Source organism: Mixophyes fleayi, chromosome 4, assembly GCF_038048845.1.
Source record: "Mixophyes fleayi isolate aMixFle1 chromosome 4, aMixFle1.hap1, whole genome shotgun sequence".
In the NCBI taxonomy this organism is placed as follows: Eukaryota; Metazoa; Chordata; class Amphibia; order Anura; family Limnodynastidae; genus Mixophyes; species Mixophyes fleayi.
Window position 1 is genome coordinate 70,858,634 of NC_134405.1, and position 27,573 is coordinate 70,886,206.

The window sequence follows — 27,573 nt, forward strand, 5'->3', positions numbered from 1 at the left end:
AGAAAGTCTTTGTCCCCAGCCCAGGAACTGTCCACAGGTGGGGAGTGAATATCGGGACTGGTCTGGCTGCACAGTACACACATCACCACATTACACATAAACATAGGAACTGTTCTAGGAGGAGGAGGCACCGTCCACACCCCGGCCTGCACAGCCACCTCCCAGTCAGCTTTCACTTATAAACCTTCCTCCAGCAGTTGGGACAGCTCCGTGCCCGGCCCAGGGATCTCTACAGGTGAGAGGTGACCGTGGGGACAGTGCTGTACACACCGCCATGAGTGGTTATCTAATCTGAGCTGGAAGCTGTAAACTTTATGGTGGGACGTTGCGTGCAGAGTTTATTTTACTTGCATTGAAACTAATAGATAAAGCAAATATTAGCATAAATGCCCTTACGTACAAACTTCTGACCTGGAGATTTCGGTAGTACATAAGGTTTGCACGACGGAGGCAGGGATTGCTATCAAAATAATTGACAGCATTAAAGAAAGTGACTGATAATCCCCGCCCCCCACAGGGTGTTGCTGGTTTGATGTCAATTCCATTCTGCCTAATTCACTGCCAGAGTCTGCGAGACAGGAGTTCCCTTAAAGAACAAGTTGTATTAATGGGTGTTTGTAGTTGATATGCTCAAATTAAGCTGTCAGGATAGTGTAGTAGTTAGGAAATCCTGCAGAGTGCTGGTCCTGGGGTCTCTTCACTCTTTGTTTTAAAATGATAGCTATAAAAAGAAATGTGAGCATCAGCAATGCCTGAGATTTGTGGGGACTGGTGTAGAACATTATGGATTGTATAGATTAGCCTGATATATCTCTGGAAATCTGTGTCTCAGTACCCTGTTCAGAGTCCCAATTGCTGCAATATCACTCTCCTCACATGACCTTTTTTTTTTATCTCTATGGATACAGTCCCTTATTGGCTAACAAAAGTATCTTGTTGGCTATGATTCAAATGTGTGTTTATGCTATACTTGTATATAGAAGTAGGTCAAGAAGTATGAATGTGTCTAATTTTGGGGAGAAATAAGTATCCATTTTTGTTAATTTGAAATGTTGGGAGGTATGTATCTTGCATTAACAGGCCCCTGTCAGTAACTGGAGTAAAACTATGAGTGTGTGTATGTTCCTCTTGTCCTATAAATGAGGTAGGTGTGGCTGTATAAAGTGCATAGTAAATTCCTTAAGGGGTGATTGTACGCTCAGCAGCGGGTGGGGTTGTATTTTGCTGGTATAATTTTGCTGTATCTTCTTCATATCCCTGTGTGTAGACAAGGAGGAGTAACTGCTTGCTGAATTGTGGACCAATCAAAATCTATTAAATCCTCTGTAGTGCAGTATAGAAGCAGGCTCCATATTGTCACATGCTAATATTTTAAAATGGGATTTGTATCTTGCACTTTCAACCTTGCAGGGTTATGGCAGCAGGTGGCCTGGGGCCGTATGCAACTGCCTGAGCCTTCACCTGTGGCACCCAGCTCCTTTTTGCTTTGTCAGATTTAGTCTGTTACAGCTTGTAACACTTGTTTAAAATGCCTGCTTATATTATAATAGATAGGTGTCTTTCTTTGATGTAATTAACCTCTTACTGAGATTAAGAGTAATATGTGGCCCTTTTAAAGTCTAGAACGCCGTCTAAGCGGCTGCCAATCACTGACTCATATTATCAAGCTGCAGGGTTGAAAAAGTGGATATGTTGCCTAGAGCAACCAATCACATTCTAGCTGTCATTTATTTAGTACAGTCTACAAAAAATGATAGCTACAATCTGATTGGTTGCTCTAGGCAACATCTCCACTCTTCAGCCCTGCAGCTTGATAAATTTACTCCATAGACTCATTTATAGCACAATACATATTTGATGTCTTACTTTGAGCCCTGTTACCTGTAAGTAAAATATATATGGATGTATTTTTGCACTAGTGTTGTAAATTATAGGCAAACATTATTTCTGTAGATACATATTGTAAACCTAATTAACTTGTAGCTGCCATATTCAGATGCATATTGAGGTGATCAGAAATATCTCCAATAGACAGCTCCAGAACACTGGCTAAATAGTGAGAAATACAACTACAGAGCAATTGCATTTGAACAAGCTGCTATCCAGTAAGGGGATATACTTATATTGACCATAAAGAGCAGTGATGAGAAACATGGGGCCAGACAATACCTTTTGAGAAGGAGATCAAATGACCATCATTATGTGTTCTCACAGCCCAAGCAGATGGTAACCTATGACTTCATAGCCAAGGGGATGAGAAGATGCCACTCACTAACCTCCAGATAGACTGTGTGATGGCAGTGTGCTACCTCTCACATCCCAATCATTGAGAGGAGAATTAATGGCACTTTTGGACAACCATTCTCAAACCAGTGTTCCCCCTGCGTCTATTCAATATCACTTCCTGCTGCAGCTGTCGGAGCTGGTGGGTGAATTTGCCCATAGGTCACAACATATCTGTATCGTAGATCTCGGGATGACTGCATGCACTTGTGTCATTCAGCACCGTGGGGAGGGGGATAGTTAAAGTTTCTCACTATTAGATATACATAGTGGGAAGGTTTGTTTAAGAAGAAGTTTCCTAAAGTGGACAACTCCTTGTTGGAAAAAGGGTACTTACCCCTGTCAGGAGGGCATTTGTCCCTGTCTCCCAGTTATCAACCACTGATATACAGCATAGTATTGCTCACATTGGGGTCTATTTATGACCCTTCGTTTTTTTCACTTGATACTTTTCAATCCTTATCCCCTTGATAAGGATTGAAAAGTAACGGCTATGTATTAAAAAACTTCTCAGGGACAGCAGTGCCGATAGACTGCTGTCCCTGAGAAGTGACTCACCTGATCATCGCAGTCTTTTCTCAAGTTTAAAGGCTGCGGTGATCTTCTCTTTTTTTTTTTTTTTTTTTTTTTTTAATCCTTTTTTGTTAGTGCGCATGCACCGACTGAATAGTTGGTGCATGCGCACTAGCATCCTGGACGGCAAACTGTAGGATGAGTGACAGGGAGGGATCACATGATCCCTCCACACATGCGCTGTCCAGCTCTGCTCTTCAGAACAGAGCTGGACAGCGCGAAAGTTTTCAGATATGTTAATGTACGCCAGCTTCAGATGGCGCCAGCTTCAGATGGCGTACATTAACATGTAAAAAAAGAGAAAAGCTTCTCTAGTTAGACTTTAATACATAGCGGTTCTGAGCACTTCCCATAGACTGTTATGGGGAGTGCTCAGAAAAACGATAGCAAATGCAAAGCAGCAGATATCTGAGATATCTGCTGCGATGCTTCAATAATACATAGCAATTTCACGGTAAACACCCGAAAACTGTTGTTTTCGGGTGTTTAACACAGGAAAAATCCTTGAGAAATAGACCCCATTGAGAGAGCATTTTCATATCTTACAGTCAGTAAATACTAAGGTTTGGAAAGTTAATCACTGTGGGGCTTATTTAATCTAAAAGCTGTGTTTTGTCTTTTGTTTTTTGTTTTTTTAACCCAATTGAATATCCGCTTTTAGTAGGTTTACTGTAGTCTGGTTAATAAAGGCTAATGTCTGTTGCTATGGATTAAAGCATTTTTTTTAGTTGCACAATTTTAATAAATAAGCCATTGTTTTTCCGACTTATCACTTTTAAAGTTATGAATAGTTTTCTATTGCATATTAAAATATCTTGTGTTCATTCTTCACTTTAGTTGTCCCATATGCAACAAGCTTGACGGGGAAACTTTCACTATAAATATGTCTTTCTTTTAATGTACTCTGTCCCCATTCTGCTTCTTTCTGAAACAATGGAGGAGTGAGGCTGTATCTGGCAGTGTATAAACGTGGGGCGGGGAATATTGAAATCTGTCTTTTCTCCCCCTGTAAAGACTCTTAGTCATCTGGGTGTGGACGGAATGAGGGTGTAAGTAGAATCATGTGTTGTGGGATGTTATTTAAAGGGGAAGTTCACATGGAGTAACTGGTCAACTTTTGTAGATGACTAAACTTGTATTACAGTATCCATCAACAACAGCACATTGCGTTATGTCCCCCACTGGGGGAAACTCAGTTCCTGTATTAACGTTAATTACGTGCACTATTACCGCAATATTGGAAATGGTGCGCAGGCCGCCTTACTGCTCATTGAATTCCCCTAATAGTGACAGATCCAACCTGTACGATGTATACAGTGACATTTGCTGAACCTTTGTGTCTGTCAGGGGTGGGAAGAATGCAGATTTGTTGCTTGGAAGAAATAAATGTTCCCAAACACCAGTCTGTGTTCTCACCCCTGCTGGCTTGTTTTAGTTTCCTATTCATAATACTTTCTGTCAGGTGACTGCACTCCCTGTAGGCAGGATGTGGGCGTTGTGACAGCTATAACCAAAGAAAATACAGTTATGAAGTGATCCTGCACAATAGGTTATGTTACAGGTTGTATCTGTTACCTGACACTGGAGCTGGGAACACCTGTCGTGTCAGAGGGTCTTCTCTCACCCTGCCAGCTTTAGAATAAATAAATAAATGACTGTTTTTAATTAATATTTGTCTCGAATGCTTTATTATGTCTTGCACAGAAAAAATAAAATTGCAGCATAGTGAATTGGCTAAATTGCCCAAAACTGATTAAAAAATTAAAAAAACACTGCTTACAGCTGTCCCTGACTATCCCTCTGCACTTTCTATGGCAAGTCAGTCTGGCTTGGCATAGGAAAGGGTCTTAATAGAATTTTATTTTCGCCTGTGCGACTTACCTGTTATAAATCTCACCGCTGGTCCTGCTGATAAACTCTTTAAACTCTCCAGCTAACTCTCTGGAATGCAGTCCCCCCTCCCCTGTATATTCAAAGATTGGGGGGTGCCACCTAGGACGTCAATACTACTTATGTTGGACCTGCACGTAGTCTCGATAGTAATTATATTTGACTTTACTGCCCTTTAGTAAAAGTTCCAAGGAAGTAGCTTCCAATGTTAAAATCTATAGACCATTATTTGCATTTCTGGTGAGATGAGCCAGGACGTTTATTCGCGCTGTATGGCCAGTGTATGATCTTAAACAAATAAGGAAGCTGGGGGGGGGATTATTTCCAGGGTATTTGTGATGTAAATGAGTAGCTGCATAATGTTAAAGTGGACTGAGTTTAACTCTATTGACAGAAATGTCTAGTCTATTGTGTAACCTGATATATAAGAAGCCTTTTATTATACAAGAGAAGGCAAACGTATATGACCTTGGTAGTGCAGATATGCACCTGTAGGATATGAAATAAATGCTTTTAGGTGAACTTTTGGAGGGTCTAGTGTGTGTTTGTCCTAAAGGAAAATAAGCTGATTACAGTAGCCAGAAGGGTCTCTGATGCAAACTAAAGGAAAGACAAAAATGGTCCTGTGTGTATGATAGGTGTAGCTGACAGATGTTAGTGTATTAGTTATAGCTAGGATCTTGGTTTATTTTTGCCTTGTGCAGCATAGTTTGCAATGTTAAGCTGGGTACACTGTAAAAAATTTGAAGTATCTGTGACGATATTCCCAACGACTGAAAGTCCCAATGAGCATGCCGATTTATGTGTACACACCTACATGATTTACCTTCAGATGTGTGCTCTTCATCTGTCATAACAATCTGCAGATAAGATCGTTAATCTGTAAACTCTAGAGATCTGCCTACACTGCTAGTCGTGAGTGCATACACACTTCCACATTTGCCCGACATCGACCCATTGCTGATAGTGATTATTAGTCCGTTTTATAAAATCAAGGCAAATGATACAATGTGCTTTGGAACGATAAAACACGATTGTTGGAGCATACACAAATATGCAATATCGGTTATATCAGTCATTTATCGTGTGATTGGCATGATAATTGGTTGGAAAACCTGTAATGTGTACCCAGCTTTACACTGTCTTGAACAGGACTGAAGACTCATAAATGTACCTGTGGCTGCAAATCCTCTTATCCTAAACAACTGTATAATAATAACTCAGATTAGATCATTAATACATGATTGCTTTAAAATCTAGAAATTATAAAAATGTTATACATAATTCACAATATAACCCATGCCATTTAAACCATTATAAAGATGTTTATGTCCAAAATTTAATTTTACAAAAAGTAAAAAAAACAAAAACGGACCATAAACAAAACAACCATTTTGCAACGAAAATTAAAAACATGGTTCAATTTCATGCATCTTCATTGGACCTTCCAACGTGTGATTCTTGATTCATGTTTGAACATAAGTAATTGCTGAGAATAATCCATTGGTAAGAAAAATGGGGAGAATATTATAGTCTGCACACAGTGGGCCTTATTCATTAAGGAAAATAAAGCAAAAAACAATTGAGTAACTTTGAACTTTGGCAAAACCATGTTGCATTGGAGAGGGAGACAAATTTTAAAATGTGAGAATAGATTTATAGTTGGGGTAAGGCATGTCCTAGATCATCTTTAAATTTCAGTGTGCAAGTAAGCTATCAAGTATGTGTGCTACATGAAAAAAACAGACAATATATATTATATATATAATAAACTAATTTGCACCTCTTGCATTGTAACGTGGTTTTGTCCAGGAGAAAACGTACTCCTTTTTCTGCTTTACTTTCCTTAATGAATCAGGCCCAGTATAAACATTCTGTGTGAGTTTTTCCCCTTCTTCTCTATAGTCTGTGGTTGTTTTATAATTATCTCCTCTTCATAGACACCTGTAACAAGCTACACCTACAAACTATAGAGATACTAAATATATTTTCCTAAGAAAACCGTTTCCATGGTTTAATACTATTTACCAACACCATAAAACCTCCCAATGACTCCACGGAAACGCTGGTTTCTCGTGACTTGATAAACCGCGTTCTAATGTGTATGGGTTTAGCCCACAAGATGGCTGCTTCCGCTGTCTGCAGGTGACAGAGGCATTTTAATGACTGATAGAGGGCAGAAGAAAACTTGCTAGGAGCGGGATAATGTCTGCAGTGATTATTTGATGGAGTAACCAGGAACTCTGTAAATGCAAGAACATATCCTACGTTTATTTGTGTTTTTGTAGAACTAATTAAATGTTGAAGTAAAAATCTCTTTCCCCATTGTAAATATATATTTTTTTCCCTCCATTATTGCAGTTGCCATCTGCCTGATAAGCTGCATTGTGCCATTAAGAGGATACCATGGCAACAGTAAGTATTAATCACCATATGGTAACCAATCAATATACTTATTACAGTGGTTGTAAATGGACTGCTGATACTGAACCTCGGTCAGTCTATCTTCTGGTAGCAATTTATAGACCCTTAATCTTTATGGCTATCTTTTCTTTGTTTCCTTTTAAGATAACTTCCAATAATAAAATAATCACCAAACCTAGGTAGAAACTGTCCCTACATAACAGTCCACCATCACCTGCTTCACCCCCCTTTCTCCTGCTGTGCTGCTGGTTACTATAAAATACTTTGTGAAACGAGGATTGTGTTGGCCTCTGCACCAGCATACGTAGTAAGATAATGGCTGATATTCGCCTCCATTATTTCACATGACTCTCTTACCTGTGGAGTGACATTATAAAATGTTTTATGAACTAGATGTACCACAGAGGCTTCTTTCTTCCGGACAATAGATCTTGTCCTTTGGCGCTGGTTACTTTTCTGTGCTCTCTATGATGATCACCCACCCTCACCATTAAATTAATACCCAGACTCCACCCCTATTATGGTAAAAGCCCCCACTTGCCTTCTACCATCCAGCTCTGTAGATTTTAGATGCAGACTCTATGTTCTGCCTCTTATTTCCTGCAAACGTGGGACTGCGCTGTCATACGCTGCCGGTCCCAGGAAATAACAAGGTGGGACATATAGTGGAAGATTGAATTCCCCACGTTCGCAGCTGATTTTTACTTCATAGAGCTGTGAGCAAAAAAATCAGCAGAGAAATTACTGTAGTAACAATGCGTACCCGCGTTGTTCTGCAGAACAGCACAGAGAGTTGAATCTGTCCCATAGTTTCTTTTGTTCAGCGTGCACTAGTTCTAGTGTGTGGGTGTACTTGAGAAATAATGGTGGATATTCTTTTGCAAGCTTCTCGCAGCTTAATATTATATTCTAGACATTCCTTTTCAAAAATAACCTACTCATCACAATCATTTTTAGAAGTTAACCTGATATTTGATCTGTAGATCTGGGTCAGTAAAGTGGCTGGTCCCAAGGGAGGGACCAGGAGGGACCAGCCTGTCAATGAGTCTTGGAAGAGGGAGGACTCGGGCAACTGGAAACCCCCCATGAGTGTGCACACTCCTCCCCTTCCAAACACACACACACCCAAAATGAGCCGGATAATGAGTAGTTTGAATCTTTATCGGATGTTGGTAAATGGGGTTGGAAGATGCCGGTGATGGGCCTGGGTGTGAGGTCCTCTTCAGATCACACTAACAGGCCCCAATGACAGCAGAAGTGATCCAGGTGCTAGACCCGTGTCTCATCCAAATTGGGCAACTGAGTGGCCAAATTGGACACCGATCCTGTTTGCTTGGGCTGAGTGACTGGATCGGTCCATGTGTTGCCAGCAATGGTTTACTTTGAATGATTGTCTTCTAATGGTGCTCACACACTGTTTTCTCTCGCAATGTAATCATATTCAGTAAACTCTACAATAAAATCTATGCCATCTGCTTGAAAAGATCTTTCAAAAAAACTTATCTGCTCATCTTTTTGGCAATTATTTAAAAATAATTGTATCACTTACTGTATGGGTTGATTTAATGATCTTGTGTAGTATTGACTTATTTGTTTATTTATACCAATATTTTCATTGTTGATTAACACATTGCTTGACCGCATTTTAATTAGTTATTAGTGAGCTCACATTTTGTGTATGTGTGTATGTGTGTATATATATATATATATATATATATATATATATATATATATATATATATATATATATATATATATATATATATATATATATAGCGCATAATAAATATATATATATTAGTTATGCGCTAATGTTCTATTAAATTTGTCTATTTTAATATATCCACAGCTATAGATTTTGAGCTGGCAATGACAACTCCTGTGCACTGTTGTACAATTCTCTTTATTGCCATTTGTTTGGGGATTGCAGATCCTTCCCCCCAAAATAGTAGTCCAGGGTTATCTACATGCCCAGTGCTGAAAGGTTTTATTGTATATATCCCTCTGGCAATGCAGTATCTTTTGATTGTTTGTAGTAATAACAGTTGTGTATTGAATTTCTTCTTCGTAGCATCTATAAAAACATTCCTTTTTATATTTCTCCTCCAGAACATCAGTAACATTTTAAAAATAGGCTGATTGTATATTTATATAAAACAAATAAACTCTAACCCTAGATCCAAGTACAACACCCAGTCAAAGCAATTTAAATTTTTCCTGCCAAATGGCGAAACCAAAATACAACTCCATGGCAGCCCATCAATAAGACCTTTGTATGTCGTGTGTGGTATTTTGGAGCCAATATAGAAATCATTAGCTAGTTATCAGAGTATTATTTTCTCTGGACCTATAGTTGATTTTCTTTTGTTCAGCGTGCACTAGTTCTAGTGTGTGGGTGTACTTGAGAAATAATGGTGGATATTCTTTTGCAAGCTTCTCGCAGCTTAATATTATATTCTAGACATTCCTTTTCAAAAATAACCTACTCATCACAATCATTTTTAGAAGTTAACCTGATATTTGAGGGATGGAACATTATTCATAAAATTGCAGCCTATCTGTTCAGGAGCCACAGGTTCCTAATGAAGTTCTTCCATTGAGCCATTGTTGGCTAAAGAATTGACAAGAGGTTGTTTCCTGATTCTTGGTCCAGTGCCTCCACTATCTGTAAACTACCTTAAATATTCTTTTGATGTGTGTGGCTGTTTTTGTTTTATATATTTATTTATTTTTAAGCTGCCATAATTTAAGGCCACAGTTTCAATTATGGGGAACATAAAAGTGTTGTTGCTAGTTATACCCAGCTCACTTTATCATGTCTGCAGGTTGGATCTAAGGGAACTATCAAACCATACTCCAACTTCAATGCAGCTGACGATGTCCAGAAGCTGCGGAAGGCCATGAAAGGGGCGGGTGAGTGTTTGGGCAATTTCTTTATTTGCTAAAGGAGAATTCCACACAGATGTCTTACTGCTTGCAAAGTAGTTCTTAGTGCTTTTCCATTCAGCTCCGAACGGTTCTGTTCTGTTCCTTACCAATTCCAACCAGAGCTCTACATACATTATCTGACCGATGATTGCCTGGCGGGGTGAGGAACAGCAGCAGTCACCTGGGACTTAATAAGTAAGCTTGGCAGTAATGTAACACATACTATATGGACAAAAGTATTTGGACGCTTGACCATTACACCAACAGGGACTGTAATGACACTGTATTCAAATACATATACTTTAATATGGAGTTGGTCCCCCTTTTTGCAGTAATAACAGCTTCCACTCTTCTTGGAAGGCTTCCACAAGATGTTGGAGTGTTTCTGTGGGGATTTGTGCCCATTCATTCTGTAGAGCAGTTATGAGGTCAGGCACTGATGTTGGACGAGAAGGCCTGGCTCGCAATCTCTATTCTAGTTCATCCCAAAGGTGTTCGATGGGGTTGAAGTCAGGGCTCCGTGTGGGTCAGTCAAGTTCTTCCACACTGAACTCATCAAAGCATATCTATGTAGTCCTTGCTTTGTGCACTGGGGCACAGTCATGTTGGAATAGAAAAGGACCTTCATCAAACTGTTGCCTCAAAGTTGGAAGCATAGCATTGTCCAAAATGACTTGGTATGCTGAAGGATTAACATTACCCTTCACTGAAGATAAGCTTAGTCCAAACCCTGAAAAAACAGCTTCATACCATTTATCTCTCCACCAAACTTCACAGTTGACATAATACCGTCAGGCAGGAAACGTTTTCCCATCATCCGCCAAACCTAGACTCTCCCATCTGACTGTCAAACAGAGAAGCGTGATTCGTCACTCCACAGAACACATTTCCACTGCTCCACAGTCCAGCGTCGGTGTGCTTTACACGATGCCATCTGATGCTTGGCATTGGTCTTGGTGATGTGAGACTTGCATGCAGCTGCTCTGCCATGGAAACCTATTCCATTAAGTTCCAGACGCACCGTTTTTGTGCGTGTGTTGGCGACTTTTATGCACCATGCGCCTTAGCAGTCGTTTATCCTGCTCTGTGATTTTACGTGGGCTTTCGCTTTCTGGCTGAGTTGCTGTTGTTCCTAAATGCTTCCACTTTTTCTAATAATATCAATTAAAGTTGACCGTGGAATATCAGGGATGACATTTCACAAACCGTCTTATTGCAAAGGTGACATCCTATCACAGTACCACGCTTGAAGTCACTGAGCTCTTCAGAAGAACACATTTTTGTATCATAAATGTTTGCCAATGCAGACTGCATGGCTAGGTGCTTGATTTTAGACATCTCTGGCAACGGGTGTGATTAAAACCCCTCAATTCAATAATTAACAGGTGTGGCCAAATACTTTGTCCATATAGTATATATCTTAGAAATGATAAGGAATTTATTAAGCCTGCAACTAAACTAAACTAAAAAACCCAAAAACGAATAATAAATGATTGAAAAATAGTACAGGTATGCGAACAGATCTTCTGTTGAGCTTCAGCATTTAAATATCACTTTAACATGGCATAAAAAATTGATGTCTCCCTGTATAGATGTAGGTTATGTACATAGTCTTTAATGTGCCTTCTGAGGCTTTGGGTACTTAGTTTGGCATTTGCAGGGGCCAGTGAGTATATTAAATTCTACTGATACAGCAAAAATCTATCTATTGTCTCAGAGACTCTATGTAAACATCCCAAACCCAGCATCAGACATTTAAAGGAGAAGTACAGCTCTCTGTGGGAAAAATTGTTTTATTTGCTGATAATGTTCTTTTCATTTCTCCCCCACCCCCCCCCCTTTTTTTTTAATGCACAATGGCAATCTCAAATTTTATTGGCAAATGGTGGATTTTAAAGAAGGCACATTCATTGCTGAAATACAATCAAGATAAATGATACCAGAGAACACTGCTATGTACTTATGTTTTGTTATATAGATTAAGACAAAATAAATTCAGGACTACTGCTTGTAGCAATGGATGTAAGTAACTTGGTCTGCTTGGCAGATTTGAGAGCCCGTCTTACATACTGGTCAGGCTGGTAGTGTGACTCTTCCCTTGTCTCCTATTCAGGCACAGATGAAGATGCCGTCATTGATGTGATTGCAAACAGGACCCTTGCACAGCGCCAGGAAATCAAAGTTGCCTATAAGGCCTCTGTGGGGAAGGTAAGGCTATTGCTGGTGTACATGAACGGGCACAGAGCAAATACAGCATTGTTAGGCTTAAGGTGTGGTATAATTGAGTATGAACCTCCTTCAGTAAACGGGCCATGTATCGGAGGTTTTTCTAAATAAATACCTTGTAAATTAATATAATTATCAATTATCTTTTCATATGGGAATCTTAAACATAACCTGTTCTTGGCACCTAAGTAGGGTAAACTCTACCATGATCTCTGGACAAAGGATTGTGGGAACCATCGTCAGACATTGTCTAGAAAATGCATGTTTGCCAGAACGTTGTAAATCCAACACCTTCACATCAATATGCCAATATTTGTACAGCAGTTTCAAACCAAACTCTTTGTGTGTTCATTTTCAGCAATTACTTTTTTTTCTTGTGTGTAGGGGAGGGGGCTATGAAGAGTCAATGTAGATATTGAACACATAGTTTTATAAAATCACTTAGTTTCCCTTAATTCTGACATCTGTTTGATCTGGGAGAGTAATTTGTCTAAGGTTCTTTAGAATAGTATAGAGCAGTGGTTCCCAAACTTTCTCAGTTAGAGGCACCCTTAAGGTCATCATCATTTTTCCAAGGCACCCCTAAGCCAAAATAATCTACCGGGTAGTCCCGTTTTTAAGTAGTTGGGTCAAAATGACGTAAGATGTATTTAGGCCCCTTCACCATCACATTGTGCCCCTTCATCATATCACTGCGCCCCTTCACCACATTACTCTGTCCCCCTCTTCGCCGTCTCTCTGTCCCCCTTCACTCACCTTCTTTCCTGACGTCCTCTCTGCTGCTGCTCCTCACTGAGGCTGACGGACATGATGACGTCATGCCCGGCAGTCAGTGAGGAGGAGGATCCGGCGCTGGATGATGAGTACGTTTTTTTTTTTTTTTTTTTTGTTTATTTCTTTTTCTTGTTAGGGATCGCGGCACCCCTGTGACAGCGCCGCGGCACCCCAGGGAGCCGCGGTGCACAGTTTGGGAACCGCTGGAGTATTATCATTAAACTAGCTCGTGCATTTTGCTATACTAGCTGCATTTGCCCTAAGAACCTGTTTGCAGTTGCAATGTTTTTTTAATGCATACTTCAAATCTACTTATTAGATTTCAGTTGGATGGTAATTATAGATGATGGCTTGTGGAGCAATCCTCACAATCGTGTACGGGCTGATCATATTCTGTGAATCGCACTACTTTTCTGAATAAGATGGCGGAGACTGCAGGACCAGTGACGACCAATCTCTTCGGTCATCCTGCCATCTTTTCAGTTTGTGAACTCTTCACGGCTCTGATCTTCCCCCAATGAGATACTTCCCTCCTGCACTGTGTTCATTCACAGCCGGCAGCTTTAGTTGTGAAAAAAAGAAATGTAGGAGGTGGAATGACGTTCAGTTGCTGAGAAACTAGACCGGGGTTATTAAGTATGACTCAGTAATGCCAGCACATCAAGCTCCAGGGATATTTGAATAGGACTTAATTGTGTTTGAATAACTAAACTTAGGAAAAGGCTAAGCTGCTTTGTGTCTTTGTGTAACAGAGGTAACTGGTGTGTAAAGTGGTCTGAAGGGGACAGTTTACTCTTTCACTGCCAGAGCCTAGAGAATTAAAGCATTAGATATCAAAACAGTGTAATGTCAATAGATGCGTATCCTGCCTGTTGTATCTGTCCGCTGTGCTGAGGGAGATGGTTGGAGGAGAATGGGAACTGGGGGTTAGGATAAAGGCAGATGCGATATAGTGTAGACGGAAACCAGGGCTAGGTAGAGGCAATGGGGTGGTGATGGTTTAGAGGAGAGATGTGTCGGTAATCATTTCAAGTGCCTTGTATCTGTGAAGTGCTGTGGGGTATACTTCTGCTATATAAATATATTAAGGAAACTTCCACAATATGTGAACTATAATTACTGATGTTGGAAGAGAATTGGTAGTGGATAAAGTGAGCTTTAGCATGATGAGTAATGACTAGGCCGTTCATTTGTAAGTATATAGCATGTTTATTATAAAGGGTGTGTGTATGTGATATGCAGCATTGGTTAACTAGTCTCTGAATGTACGAAAGGTCCTTTTCCTTTACCAACTTTGTATTAAGTGTTCTTGCCAAAATACCATCTATACTGACCATTGATCTTTTGTTTGTAGATATGCTACTAACGCAGACAGAGTATTAACTTTATTTATGACGCACACTTGCCGCACCCATTCTCATGACTGGTCCATCCAGCACATCAATATCATGCCTGTTTTGTGCTCTCGGATGCACGAACAGTTCTCATTGGTGTCTGCTAAGTTTGTAGGAGGTGGAGAAATCTGATGAGGATTACTATGTAAAGGATCATCCTCCTGCTAGTAGGACTAAGCCTTTCTGTTTTCTCCTAAAATACTACTAGGTTTAGCCTTGTTTGTGGCTCAAATTCCTCATAAGAGTGAGGGCACGTCAGGACTGTGTGCGTTTGTAGCTTCCTATTACATTGCTCCAGAGTCCGTCTGGAAATGCTTCTGCAAAATGCAGCATGGAGGTGCAAAATGGGTCCAATTAAAGACCCCCAACTCTGAGCTGGTGCAAAATTAAAGTCCTTTTGTGGAGTGATAATGGCCGTGCAGCTCTGCACAGCAAGGACCGCCGATAAATGAGCGATCTCTCCACCCCTTTCTTATTTCTGAGTTCTCAATCCACAAAATGTCTCTTGTTCTTGGTCTGCTCCACAAACTGCTGCAAATGCCGCCCTCTTGCTCAGCCATCCTATATGCTTAGGTGGCAATCTAGGCGCACTTGTGGAAACCAAGGGTCCTAATGGGACCAAAGCTAGTTTTTGTCCTGCGAATAAAACCTAAAATGTTTTGTGACAAACCCCCCCCCCAGCTGGACATATTTTACATAGTCAAACAATAGTACCCAGCCAGAGGAATAAAATTGGGTGTCTGGAATTGTATACGAAAAAAAAACGATGGGCACTTTATATCCTATTATTAATCTATATGAGACAGGATCTCAGGATCTATTCCAGAAGTCTTCATAGTAGTGTTTCCAAAACCTGGAAGGAATCTGTCCTGAATACTACAAAGATGTAGATAGTGAACTGATGTAAAAACCTTGGTCCTTCTTAATAAGAGTAGAGCGGAGATTGTCCACTCGGAACAGACAGAATTCATGCCAGGTCCAATTCCAGAAGTACAATTTTAAGATGTCTATATTCACATCTACAGCTAACAGGGAAGAGGATGGTGCCAATGCCTTTCACTTGGTGGAATGAATTTATCTTTGGGTGGTAATGCGGATTTGTTATGGACACCACTTTTATCGGCTGGATTGGGTTACTGTTTTCTAACACATCACCTATAGTGTTTGGATGTGTAATGGGGTCTTAAGTTGAGCAGGGCAGGAGTGTCCACTATCTCCTACACAATGTGCCCTGGTCATTGAACCACTGTATAATCTGGGACCATATAAAAATACATGGGTTGGTATAGAAATACAGTGTTGATACCCTTCCCTTTATGCAGCTGATATGCTGCATTTCCTATTGGATATAAAGGAGTGAAATGATATGTTTCAGGTAGTGCTATCTGTTTTCCTAGCTGACTTTATCACCATACAAGGCCCAGCAAAAGGTACAGAAACTGGATACTATTATACAGAAAACTGGTCAGGCTAATTGTACACGTGTACGTTACAACCGGACTGTTCAATCATACGCAGTGTTCTCCTCAGCACCTATTTCCCGGGTGCTCCACTTGACTGTTTTTACTCGCCACCCGGCTGTTGGAGCCCAACAGAGTCCTATTATAATAGAATAAACCATTGTTTCTCCTCTTATAACAGGCACTATGTGAGCACTACAGCCAGCAGTGTGTGTTAGACCACTGACCATTAGTCTGACCAGTCCTGGCAGGTGTGGGCAATAACCTCCAACATTTTTCATTATTATTGCAAAGTATTACAACTGCCCCCACCCGGCTACTTCTTAATGCCACCCGGCTGACAAAATTTTCTGTGGAAAACGCTGCCTACGGTGTGTGGGGTAATCTTCTGGTTGTTTAGATATGACTTTATTCATTTATGATCAGATCATGGTGGGGGGGGGGGAGTGTAGGGTGACCATTTAAGTAACTTTATTAAAATCATTTGCTAAATCCCTTTTTGGTCTCTATTTGTGCAGGTGTGTCTAGATTTCTGTTAAATTGCATTTATTTGTGGAGCAAGATGGTGATGTTTGCACGGGACCAAAACTTTGCACCAATTGGTGGGAATAGTTGGGTGTTTTTATCTTTGTTTTTTTTCTGTACTCATCCACACGAATACTGGCAGCGTTGCATTCCAGATGGAAGGTGGTGCAGGTATACCCTGACAATGACTCTGTTGATCCCCATGCCATACTGTGTACACGTAGAAAGCAATGATGTACGTCTTCAGCAACATAATGGATTATCTACCCATTTTCTTTACAGACATGGTTTTACAGTTCTTCCTTTTACTCCCCTGCTTCATCGTTTGTGATTTTTCTAATCTTTCTGCCTTTTTTTTTTCCCCCTTTAGGATTTAGAGGATGACTTGAAGTCTGAGCTCACAGGACACTTTGAAACCGCGATCCTTGGCCTGCTGACCCCAATAACTTTATATGATGTGCAGGAACTGAAGAAAGCAATGAAGGTAACATGGGGGATATACAGGAGAATCTGACATCACACCCACAAATGTATATTATTCCCGACGTAGCAGTGTCAGTCTGCCCAGTAATGCAGAGAAATGCAGTGCCGTCCAATTACGTGAAGAGCGCCACGTATCGTATAATTTCCAGGTGGCCGCTAAATACTATTGTATAGTAAAAGATATGCATAATGGTCATCTGGGAAGGTAGTGGGCATCAGAAGGGTTTGGGGGCATATGCCATTTGGGCAGACTTAGGGTACATGTCTCTGCTCAACTCAATCGTTTGTGTTTCTTTTAGGGTGCAGGTACTGATGAAGGATGTCTGATTGAAATTCTGGCTTCGCGTTCCACAGAAGAGATCCGTAACATCAATGTAACATATAGATTAAGTAAGGAAATCCGGAGACTGTCTCTTATCTGTATAGGATAATGTATGTATGAATTGGGAATGATCACCAAGGTCTGGAGGTCTGTTTTCCTGCTCATGAGTCACATATATAGTTGCATAACCTTTCTTTCTAGTTAGGGTGCTTTCTTATGGCTTATCTTATATTGTGTCTTTATGTTCTTGTGGATTAATTTAGCCATTATGGGAAGTTTCCCATAGATTATGCTGCTAATACACTTGCCTTAAGGTCAAGCACAGGATTTTGGAAGGATAATATCAAATGTGGATGGTATAGTACAGTGATGGCTAACCTGTGACACTCCAGGTGTTGTGAAACTACAAGCCCCAGCATGCTTTGCCAGTAGATAACTAGCTGATAGCTGGCAGCGCATGCTGGGACTTGTAGTTTCACAACACCTGGAGTGTCATCAGTTAGCCATTACTGGCATAGTAGGGTAGAAAAATCAAATAATTTTTGGGGGGTTTCCATTCTATCACTTAGTCAAATGGCACAACACTTTTATTTTTGTGTGATTTTTAAGTTGTTTTATCTCCTGTATTGCAGAATATAGCAAGTCCCTGGAGGATGATATTTGCTCTGATACGTCTTTCATGTTTCAGAGAGTGCTGGTGTCTTTATCTGCTGTAAGTCTGCCTCTGCCAGGAATGCTGTTCATTAAACTGATTTTAGAATTGTGTATGTTGCATCCATCTCTTATATGCAGATTTAAAGAGAATCTATAGCTACACACTTCTACATTTACTTTCTTGTTGAAATACATTTCCCTGCAGGCTATAGTCACTCCTCCATGTGCTGCTCACTAATACGTAGCTGCATTATTATTAATGCAGCATGGTTTTCTATAGCTCAGCCTTCAGCAATAGCACAAGAGAGATTTGGGTGAGACTGACGGCCTCACAAGGCTCTTGTTGGTATACAGTGGGTCTGCACCAGCGATAGGATCCTGATACACGTCAGGGGGCCACATGGATAGCTCTCTAACTTTCAAAAGGGCTGCACATTAACCTTAATCTTAGTAATAAGCTAAAGTAACAGACACCTGTATGTAATAAAATAGCAACAGGTATTTAAACAAGTACAGAACGCTATAACAAACAAATCTGACATTAAAGCAGGAAAAATCTGGGGCCACAGGTGAAGGCTTAGGGGCCGCCTGTTGGCCCTCATTGGTCTGCACATACAGTGATTCCAAATCGATAAACCGGAATCGATACCTTTCCCCCTCTCTGTCCACCCAGGTGCCTCATCAACTCCCATCCTAGCAGACTAAATCCATTTTTTAAAGTATTTGAGTCATTGCGTACAATACACAAAAGCAAAAGTGAAGATTCTTGCATTCCATTAACCCAAATCTCATGTAGGCACTGTCAAATAATGAAGATATATATTTTTTAATTTCTTCCTTATCTTTGAATGGAAATACTATGATATTTAGCATATAACTAATTTAGTATATATATAATATGGGTGGATTTTTATGATTTCAGGGAGGGCGAGACCAAAGTGACAATGTTGATGATTCACTTGCCAAGCAGGATGCAAAGGTATGCAGAATCTGAAGGCTTAATGTATGCTTCTCATAAGATACATGTTTATTCTTATCTGTTCCCCAAAATCATCAATCTCACCTGTTCAGCTATTTTCATTGTTTTAAGGTTAAAGCTGTTTTTAATTGTTTTGAGGAAAGATCCCTGACACTGTAATTCACACAATATCCATTGTTGCCACTGTGACTTGAGTGCTATAAAATGACTGGGGAGTCGGTGATGGTTGTAGGAGAGAGCTACCATTTCCCTGTGACTTGTATGGGGCTCCCTTACTTTAAAGTGTATGTATACGTGTGTGTGTGTGTATATATATATATATATATATATATATATATATATATATATATATATATATATATATATATATATATATATATATATATATATATATATATATATATATATATATTTTATACAAACATGTTTTTGCATTAACCCTTGTTGTAAACAGCTTTTGTAACTTCTATACTCTGGTGAGCTTCTTAGATTGTAGGAAACATTCCTACATTATATTAGTAGTAATTTCCTGCGTGAAAGTAAGGGCTGGTTCAGACGAGCGGTTAATGAGGGCAGCAACAATTTGCTCACACAATATTTCAAACGCTAAATGTCGTTGGCAAGTAGGTCTGAAAGCAGATCGGCCCTAAAAGCTGATTTAACAAGCATGCACAATATTTTGGTGTTCAAAGCTGACCTGAAGCTCCTTCCGCTATTCATCAGAACAAAAGTAGCGCGCAGACACCGGGATCAATGATCCTTATCCCAGCATGAGCAAAACACTTAATATCATGCAGTTATCAGAATCATTAATCCCTGTGTCTGATGCCGCTTCTGTTCAGATGAATAGTAGATGGAGCTTCAGGTCACCCTTTGAATGCAGACATATCGTGCTTCATGATGCAGCATTCGTGGCTGACCTGCTATCTGCAATTTTCTGAGCGTTTGGCTCACATCGTCATCTGGAACTATGTGTGAGCAAATTCTTACTAAGCTCTCATTAACCACTAGTCTGAGCAAGCCCTAGTCCACAGGTGCTGAAACTCGTTCTTCAAGAGCTACCAACAGGTCATGTTCTCAGGATCTCCCTGCAGAAACAGGTGGGACTCAGCAAAATAGATTGTTTCTGTAACCATGCACAGATGAGTTAATCTATTTAGCTGAGTCCCACCTGTTTCTGCAGAGAGATCCTGAGAACATGACCTGTTGGTAGCTCTTGAAGATTGTGTTTGAACACCTAACCCTTTTACACTTTTGTTTTTGTTTTCTGTTTTTTTTTTTTTTTTATTACCGTGTATGAATTTAACTTTAAAATAGACCTGATCACTAAAAGTAAAATTGTGCCCCCATCCCAAGAAAATTTTGTAATATTTGCCTGAGTAAGTTATTCCCAGTGTAACAATGTAACAAATTTGCACTTTCTGCAGTAGGGATTCTTCTCTTTTGGCCGAATTTTGCATGAAGTGCTGTTAATAAGTGCGCTTTGCCAGTGGTAAGAAGCAACGTTTGAGCTTGCTAATCCCTTTGGTCATTTTTATGTAATCGAGAAATAAGCTGTGCCAAACGAGAAAGCAGAAGAGTAGCACAAGGGATTGTACACCCTTAGGGCTAGATTTACTAAGCTGCGGGTTTGAAAAAGTGGGGATGTTGCCTATAGGAACCAATCAGATTCTAGCATTTATTTAGTACCATCTACAAAATGATAGCTACAATCTGATTGGTTGCTATAGGCAACATCCCCACTTTTTCAAACCCGCAGCTTAGTAAATCTAGCCCTTAGACTCTCCCTTACACCCTCCTGTTCTTTCTAGATTACACACAGCAGTAGACTAACCGTTAACGGTGTAGGTGTCAGCGGAGAGTCTCCCTTATCTTCATAGTGCAGTTTGCTGACTGTATACATTATGGTGAAAACCCGAAGACCTGTACTTGGAGGACTCCAGCAGCAATCATTCAGACTGCTAATTGACGAGCGGTTAATGAGCGCCCTTTCCTCCTCCCCCACCCACTGTCTTGGTCACTCCCTTGACCTTGTCTTCTCTCATCCCTGCAATCTCTCTGACTTCTCCAACTCTCCCTTCCCACTCTCTGACCACCATCTCCTCTCCTTCACTCTGTCCTCCTCCCCTGCTTCATCCCCCCCCCCCCCCCCTATCTAAAGCTACCCTCACCAGGCGCAACCTTGATGCTATCTACCCTACCTCTTTCTCTTTCTCTCTTGATACTTTGTCACTTGAATTTAATGCACCAATTCTAAAGTATTTTAATCCCTTTTCCTTGTGTTTCTTATGGTGTCAAAACTAATCTCTAAAATAAGTGCGGGCAGACAGCAGCTTTCACCTGGATAATTCTGAGCTGCCTGTAGAATGTGGGAAACGTTTGAAGTGTTTGTGAACACAGCAGGACACGCTCTTTTGTTCTGCACCAAAAGCCTCAATTTTCTGACACTTCTAATGCTTCTGGCTGCTATGTTTTTGTTCATTGTTTTTTCTACTGTGCTATTTCACCCTGTGACATCCCCGATACAGACACGCTGAGCTTTCCCCAACGCAAAGAACTCAGCTGATGTCTTTACGCTAACAATCCTACATCTCCTTCCAATATGGAAACTGTCTCCTTTTCAGCTCAATGTGCGCTTTGTACTCATGTCTTTAAACACCTCAGGTGGAATTTTGAGTTGGTTATGAATGCCTTTCCTTTCAGATGTAGCATATTATTCTGCCCATTGCAATAAATCCTACTTTTTTTTTTTTTTTTTTTTTTTTTCCTTTGCAAGATTATTTTTCTTTTGCGTTTTATGAAAACATTTATTTAATATTTTTAGAAGCTTCTGAAATGGCTGCTTTTGGAGGTTTAGAGGTGATCATTTTAAATTCAGCCGCATTTTAATAGCCAACATTGATTCTTGGGTTTTATATTTGTTTGTTTTTTTTTTGTTTTTTTATTTTAAATTGAGTGCCCAGAAAATATCTACTTCATACAGTATTTAGATAAAATGGTGTCTTTAGCTTCTTAAACTGAGAAATTGCCACGGTATCCGCTAATCCAGTTACACTTTAGTGTCTCCATGATGTCATAATGTTTTTTTTATTCTACAGTAAACTGGCATATTATCAGAATTTACTGTAGCTCTTTGGTTAGTGGATTGCCCACACCTTGTTGTGATTTTTTTAAAATTTATTTTTAGACCTTCTGTGTACTGTTTTTAGATCTACCCGTGGCCCTTTCATCCGTGTGCAATGAGAGAATCTTTTAAAAGTGTTACTGTATTGTAGCTGCAATATCTTTCATCTGTGCGCAGAACCAATGAAATATACATATTCGGTCATGGCTTACATGTGCTATGAAATGCTTGGCTTGTGGAGGACTCTGGGTATATGGTGCTCAAATTCTCTTCCTCTGGTTTCAGGAACTGTATGAAGCTGGGGAGAAAAAGTGGGGAACAGATGAAGTAAAATTCCTGACCATCCTTTGCACTAGGAACAGAAAACACTTACTAAGAGGTGATGCTTTTTATTTGTTATTATTTTTAGCTGTTTAATAGGATTGTTTGCATGCTTTAGTAATGTAGGTTTCCCAAATGTCCCTCCATAAGCCATAATATCCCTCCTTTAAATTCATTATACGGACACTAAAAATATTATTGATACTGAATGCTCTGTTCAGTTGTGGGGTCTATGACCTCTTGTTTTATGATTAGTTATCTCAGAAAATCTTGAAGTGAGGGTAGTGTTTATAGAAGTATTCTGGCTGTTTGAAAAGTTGAGTTGCACTCTAGTATGTGTGCCATTTAGTTATAGCTACCAACTTTTAGGGGATCCTGATGCTGAGCGCGGAGGGGCGTGGCTGTGAGGAACGTGTCGCTAGACTCCGCATCCCGCTGCTCAAATTCAGCAATTCGCGAAATAATACAGTTGAGAGCCGGGCTACGATGGTGTGTTTCACTTTGAATCGCGTCATTATCCACCCCCGCACTCACTTCACAGGGATAGTGGGCTAGATGCGGGAGGTAACTGCTCTCCCCGCTAGAAATTCTGAAGTCTCCGGCACAGTAGGCAACTGTGCTTTTAAGTCTTTAATGTACTTGCAAAGTAATTTTTGTTAAGTTTGGATACTGTGACCCCCCCCCCCCCCCCTAAATTGAAGTGCTTTAGGCATAGGGAAAAGTGTGAACCTTACTGTGATGGGCATCTCTTGATATATCTCCTAGGAGCCCCGGACAATTCTAGCTTCTCTGTAGCCATGGTGGCCAAATAACATGAACAGCTCATTCACAAAGACTTCTATTTTATATAGATCTGATTTTGTATTTATTTTTTCCATCTGAATTCAGCCTCTGGCGGTCATGCTGTTTGGAGGCTTCCATTGTACAGGATTTACCTGCTGCGTGCTGTCATTGAGACCTTTCTTCTATTCTGTCTACAGTGTTTGAAGAGTATAAAAAGATTTCCAAGAAAGACCTTGAGGCCAGCATAAAATCTGAGATGTCTGGAAACCTTGAAGATGCTCTCCTGGCTATCGGTAGGTGATTTATTATCTTCTTATTCTCTTTCCACCTTCCGCTGGCTAAATGCCTCATAATACGTTTGCTTAAAATCTATAGCTGCTTTTGACAAACTGTTAGCTACTACAAGTCCCAGAATGTATATGGTTAATCTACATCAGAGTTAGACAACATTTTGCTCTTCAGCTGCTGTGGAATTAAAAATTCCCAGCATGCCTTGTCATAATAATTCTTCCTTAGCGTAATTTGTCCTGAGTGCCATCTCACTGTCGCGATCGGAGACGTGGGCTAGAATGACCCATTGGCTGGACATTAGCCGTTCTTACTGGTTGGGTTGAAGCACTGACAGAAGCTGTCACTCATGATCACTGCTTTCTTCCTCTTATTCTGCACTGAAAAACATTTGCAATCTTCTACATTTAGATATATATTTATGATGCAGCAACTTTGTATAATTGCCTCTAAGTAAAAAGCTGTATTTATTTAAGCAACAAGTGGGTTTTTTGGGGGGTTTTTTCTTCTGCCAAATGTCTGTGTAAAAGCCACATAATAAAAATGGCTAAAATTAAAGCTGTAAACTTCTGTTGCAAACAGCCACTGATTGCCAATCTGTCTTTTGTGGTGTTTCTGCTCCGTAACGTTTACCTTTTGTTGATGTTGTGAATGTTTGTGAATGAGGTCTCATTGAAGAGCTCCGATCACCATGAACAAACATTCTGAGTCCAGCACAACTGCTGTAATAGGGCTTTGTATTATTATGTATAATCTTCTGCCTAATGCCAATGGCTCAAGTGTGTACAGAAGACAGGAGACAAATTCTCATAGTTACAAAAGAAAGATGGACAATGAGCTTTGAGGAGAGGATAACGGGATCTATTTTTGACACCGTCCATTAAACAAAGGGGGTTTTTTTTTTTTGCCAGTGTGGGAATGAATTGTCGATTTAAAGAAAAAAAATTTTTTTTATTTTTTTTTTTATGGGTTGACCCATAGATATTGTATGGCTCATTATGAAAGGGCAATGAACAGGACTCCTTCACTTATGGAACAAAGTACATACAGTAAAGGACCCATTGACTGTGAGCTAAAAGCCATGTCTTATATTTTGCAAACCATTTACATCTACAGAAGTCATAATGACAGAGAACTGCCAAGGTAGCTTTGGGCACTTATCTGGTCAGAATTGGTGACTAGCTGAGATGGATCTGGGCACGTCTGTTGGCATCTCTGTGTTGTCCTTATGCCGAGCAGAACCAAACCAGCCCCTTCTTGGGTTATTTGGTTTTGCTGGGAGAAAAAAAGGGTTGCATGGCTGCTAGGTGTAAGTAAATGACCAGTAACTATGTATATAGAGAGGGGAGAAGGAGAACCAATGCTGGGATGTGTGATCGTAGTCTGTGAATCATGAAGTGTGACTAGAGAGCATAGTTGATAACAGGACACAGCATAACTAGTATAGACTTCAGTGTGAGAACTTGCCTCCTACACCAGTGTTGGCTAACCTGTGACACTCCAGGTGTTGTGAAACTACAAATCCCAGCATGCCCTTCCAGCAATGAGTTGCTATATATTGGCAAAGCATGCTGGGACTTGTAGTTTCACAACACCTGGAGTGTCACAGGTTAGCCAACACTGTCCTACACGATGACTCTCTGTGTGGAATGGTCTTCTCTGTACCTCACATCGCACTGCCTGCATCTGTATTATTTCTCAGTAAGCAACTAGGTCACTTTAACATTGGTACACTCTAATTTTTATTTGCCTTGAATGCTTATGATTTTTGTCTTGCAGTGAAATGTGTAAAGAGCAGACCTGCTTACTTTGCTGAAAGATTATATAAATCCATGAAGGTGAGTTGTTCACTACTAAGTCAGTGGTGTTATCTCCGTGCATACCATCACCCTTCTTGTAATCTATACCTGTGTACAAGCAGGTTGTATATATGTCAATACAGCACAACTTCTATACTTGATGATGGGACAGGCTACTTCAGACCTGCATTAATTAGGATTTAGGAGACTGTATTTTATGGATTTGCCAATCCTTTAATTAAATGCTAATTTAGAATGCACAACACTTTTTATCTGTTTGTAAGTAATACACAGTAAGTGTTGGAACACGCTGCATGCGTGATGAGACTGGCGAGAGGTTGGATGGTGATGTTGCCTTTTCTTGTACATGGGGAGAACAGATAAAAATAGATGGAATACATTCTCCCGTCTTGTGTCACACTTCTGACTACCCAGGAGGAAGAGACTGTCTGGCACACAGTCCTGGTAATGCCCTGATAGTTTTCTCACTCACTGAAGGATTTGCTCTTTTAAGCTCCATTGGAGCCGAACCACATGTGACAAATGAGTAGAGAACAGACAGCTCTGCTTGGCATTCATTACAGCTCTTCTGTCTGCTCAGAGCAGGGGGAGCGCTAAACAGACTGGTAGATGGAGGACAGCGAGTGAATGAGCGAGCAGAAACCCAGAGGATAAAAATAGCGTAGCCTGAGCACTCGGAGGCGCAGAGCTGTGACCGGTCTTTCTCTTTTCTTATGCCATTTTGTTGCCCTTTTTTTTATTTGGCACAAAATGCCATAAAACCTCTTTCAAATATGAACACAAACTTTACTGTGTCCATCTATAAACATTTATTTTTGGTTTTATACCAGCTATATGCTTTGAATTTACTTTTCTTTGTACTAATGTGCATACTAGTCTATCCAGTCTCTGGATATACTGTACAGTCCTATACAGTATATAATGTATTGCATTACATGAAACTGAATGTCACCTGCTTGTCTTAATTAGGAACTATACCGGATAACGGCTTTTAAAATTCCCACACCGCCTCAGTGGGGGATGGAGAGCAGGCATCTTGCTACTGATAGGTGGAATAAAATCTTGCATATTGATAAGTGGTTAAGTGCTGCAGAACTTTTGCTATTTTCCACTATACCGTAGCATGGACACAACTTAAAAGAACACAAATTGGGATCTGCTAGCTGTCAGGAGGGGTGTGTGTGTGTGTGTGTGTGTGTGTGTGTGTGTGTGTGTGTGTGTGTGTGTATGTATATATATATATATATATATTTCTCTTAATCAAATAGCAACTTTGCTTGCAGCTTAAAGAATATATAGCTGCACTAAACAGGAGTGAATTTGTTACTTTGCACACAATATACCTACTAGATATTTTTTGTTCTATCGTCCTCTAAAGAGAGCCCATTTTTACTTGCCATAGCTGTGTAGTGGGTCTGTCTTTAAAGCCGTATAGTCTTGTTCTGTGCTCTGACCAGTGTTGTGGTTGGTTGGATATCTTGGTTTACTATAGTGTTCATGAAGCTTTGATTGGGATTCTATAGCTGACAAAGTATAGTGACTTAGTCACTGACTGATATGGAATGTACCATACCACTATGATCTGAGTCTTAATTTTTTTTATTTTTTTTTATATACCTATATATAATGCTTGCAATAAGTTGAAGACTCTGGTATACAGTGCTTCTTATTGTTCCAGAATAGATTCCTGCTTTGCTGTTAATCATAATTGTTTGACACAGGGTCTAGGTACAGATGACAGTACTCTGATCAGAGTGATGGTTTCTCGCTGTGAAATTGACATGCTGGAAATCCGCTCAGAGTTCAAGAAGATGTATGGAAAGTCCCTACATTCCTTTATCAAGGTGAGAAATAAAACAACGATGAGCCCATCCTGTAATGCCAATAGCTTTGCGACTGCCTTGTGTAAGCTCATAGCTAGTTGTAAGACTATATTTTGGGCAACTTTTGCAGAACAAATAAATTTAGTTGCTTTTCAGCCTTGCGTCACATGTCCTATCTACTTCCACTTTTTTTTTTTTTTTTTTTTAAAAGATCAAGTTTGGGTACAGTGTCTGATTCAGGATTGCGAAACCTAGACTAGCACATGGGAGATTACATATGCGAGAGGTTCCAGCTAAATTTTCCCATATTTTTTTTTTTTTTTTGCAGGGAGACACTTCTGGGGATTATAGGAAGTTGCTCTTGAAATTGTGTGGCGGGGAGGACTGAATGAATTTTGTGCCCTGGACGTTTTCTGCAAGACCAGGACACTTCTTTATGTACATCTCATGTGTTTGCCACTCTTATCCTGCAACCAGTAAAAATAAAAGATTACCTTTT

General features: G+C 40.1%; 1 protein-coding gene across 1 annotated transcript; it reads left to right on the forward strand.

Annotated features, from left to right (window-relative positions):
* On the forward strand, positions 1–27,573 carry ANXA4 (annexin A4). Its single transcript, XM_075207414.1, has 13 exons — positions 1–235; positions 7,108–7,161; positions 9,996–10,083; positions 12,212–12,306; positions 16,848–16,961; positions 17,260–17,350; positions 17,915–17,994; positions 18,859–18,915; positions 22,325–22,418; positions 23,341–23,436; positions 25,211–25,269; positions 26,973–27,095; positions 27,403–27,573. The coding sequence occupies exons 2-13, from the start codon at positions 7,153–7,155 to the stop codon at positions 27,460–27,462; spliced, it is 966 nt and encodes a 321-aa protein (XP_075063515.1). The 5' UTR covers positions 1–235; positions 7,108–7,152; the 3' UTR covers positions 27,463–27,573.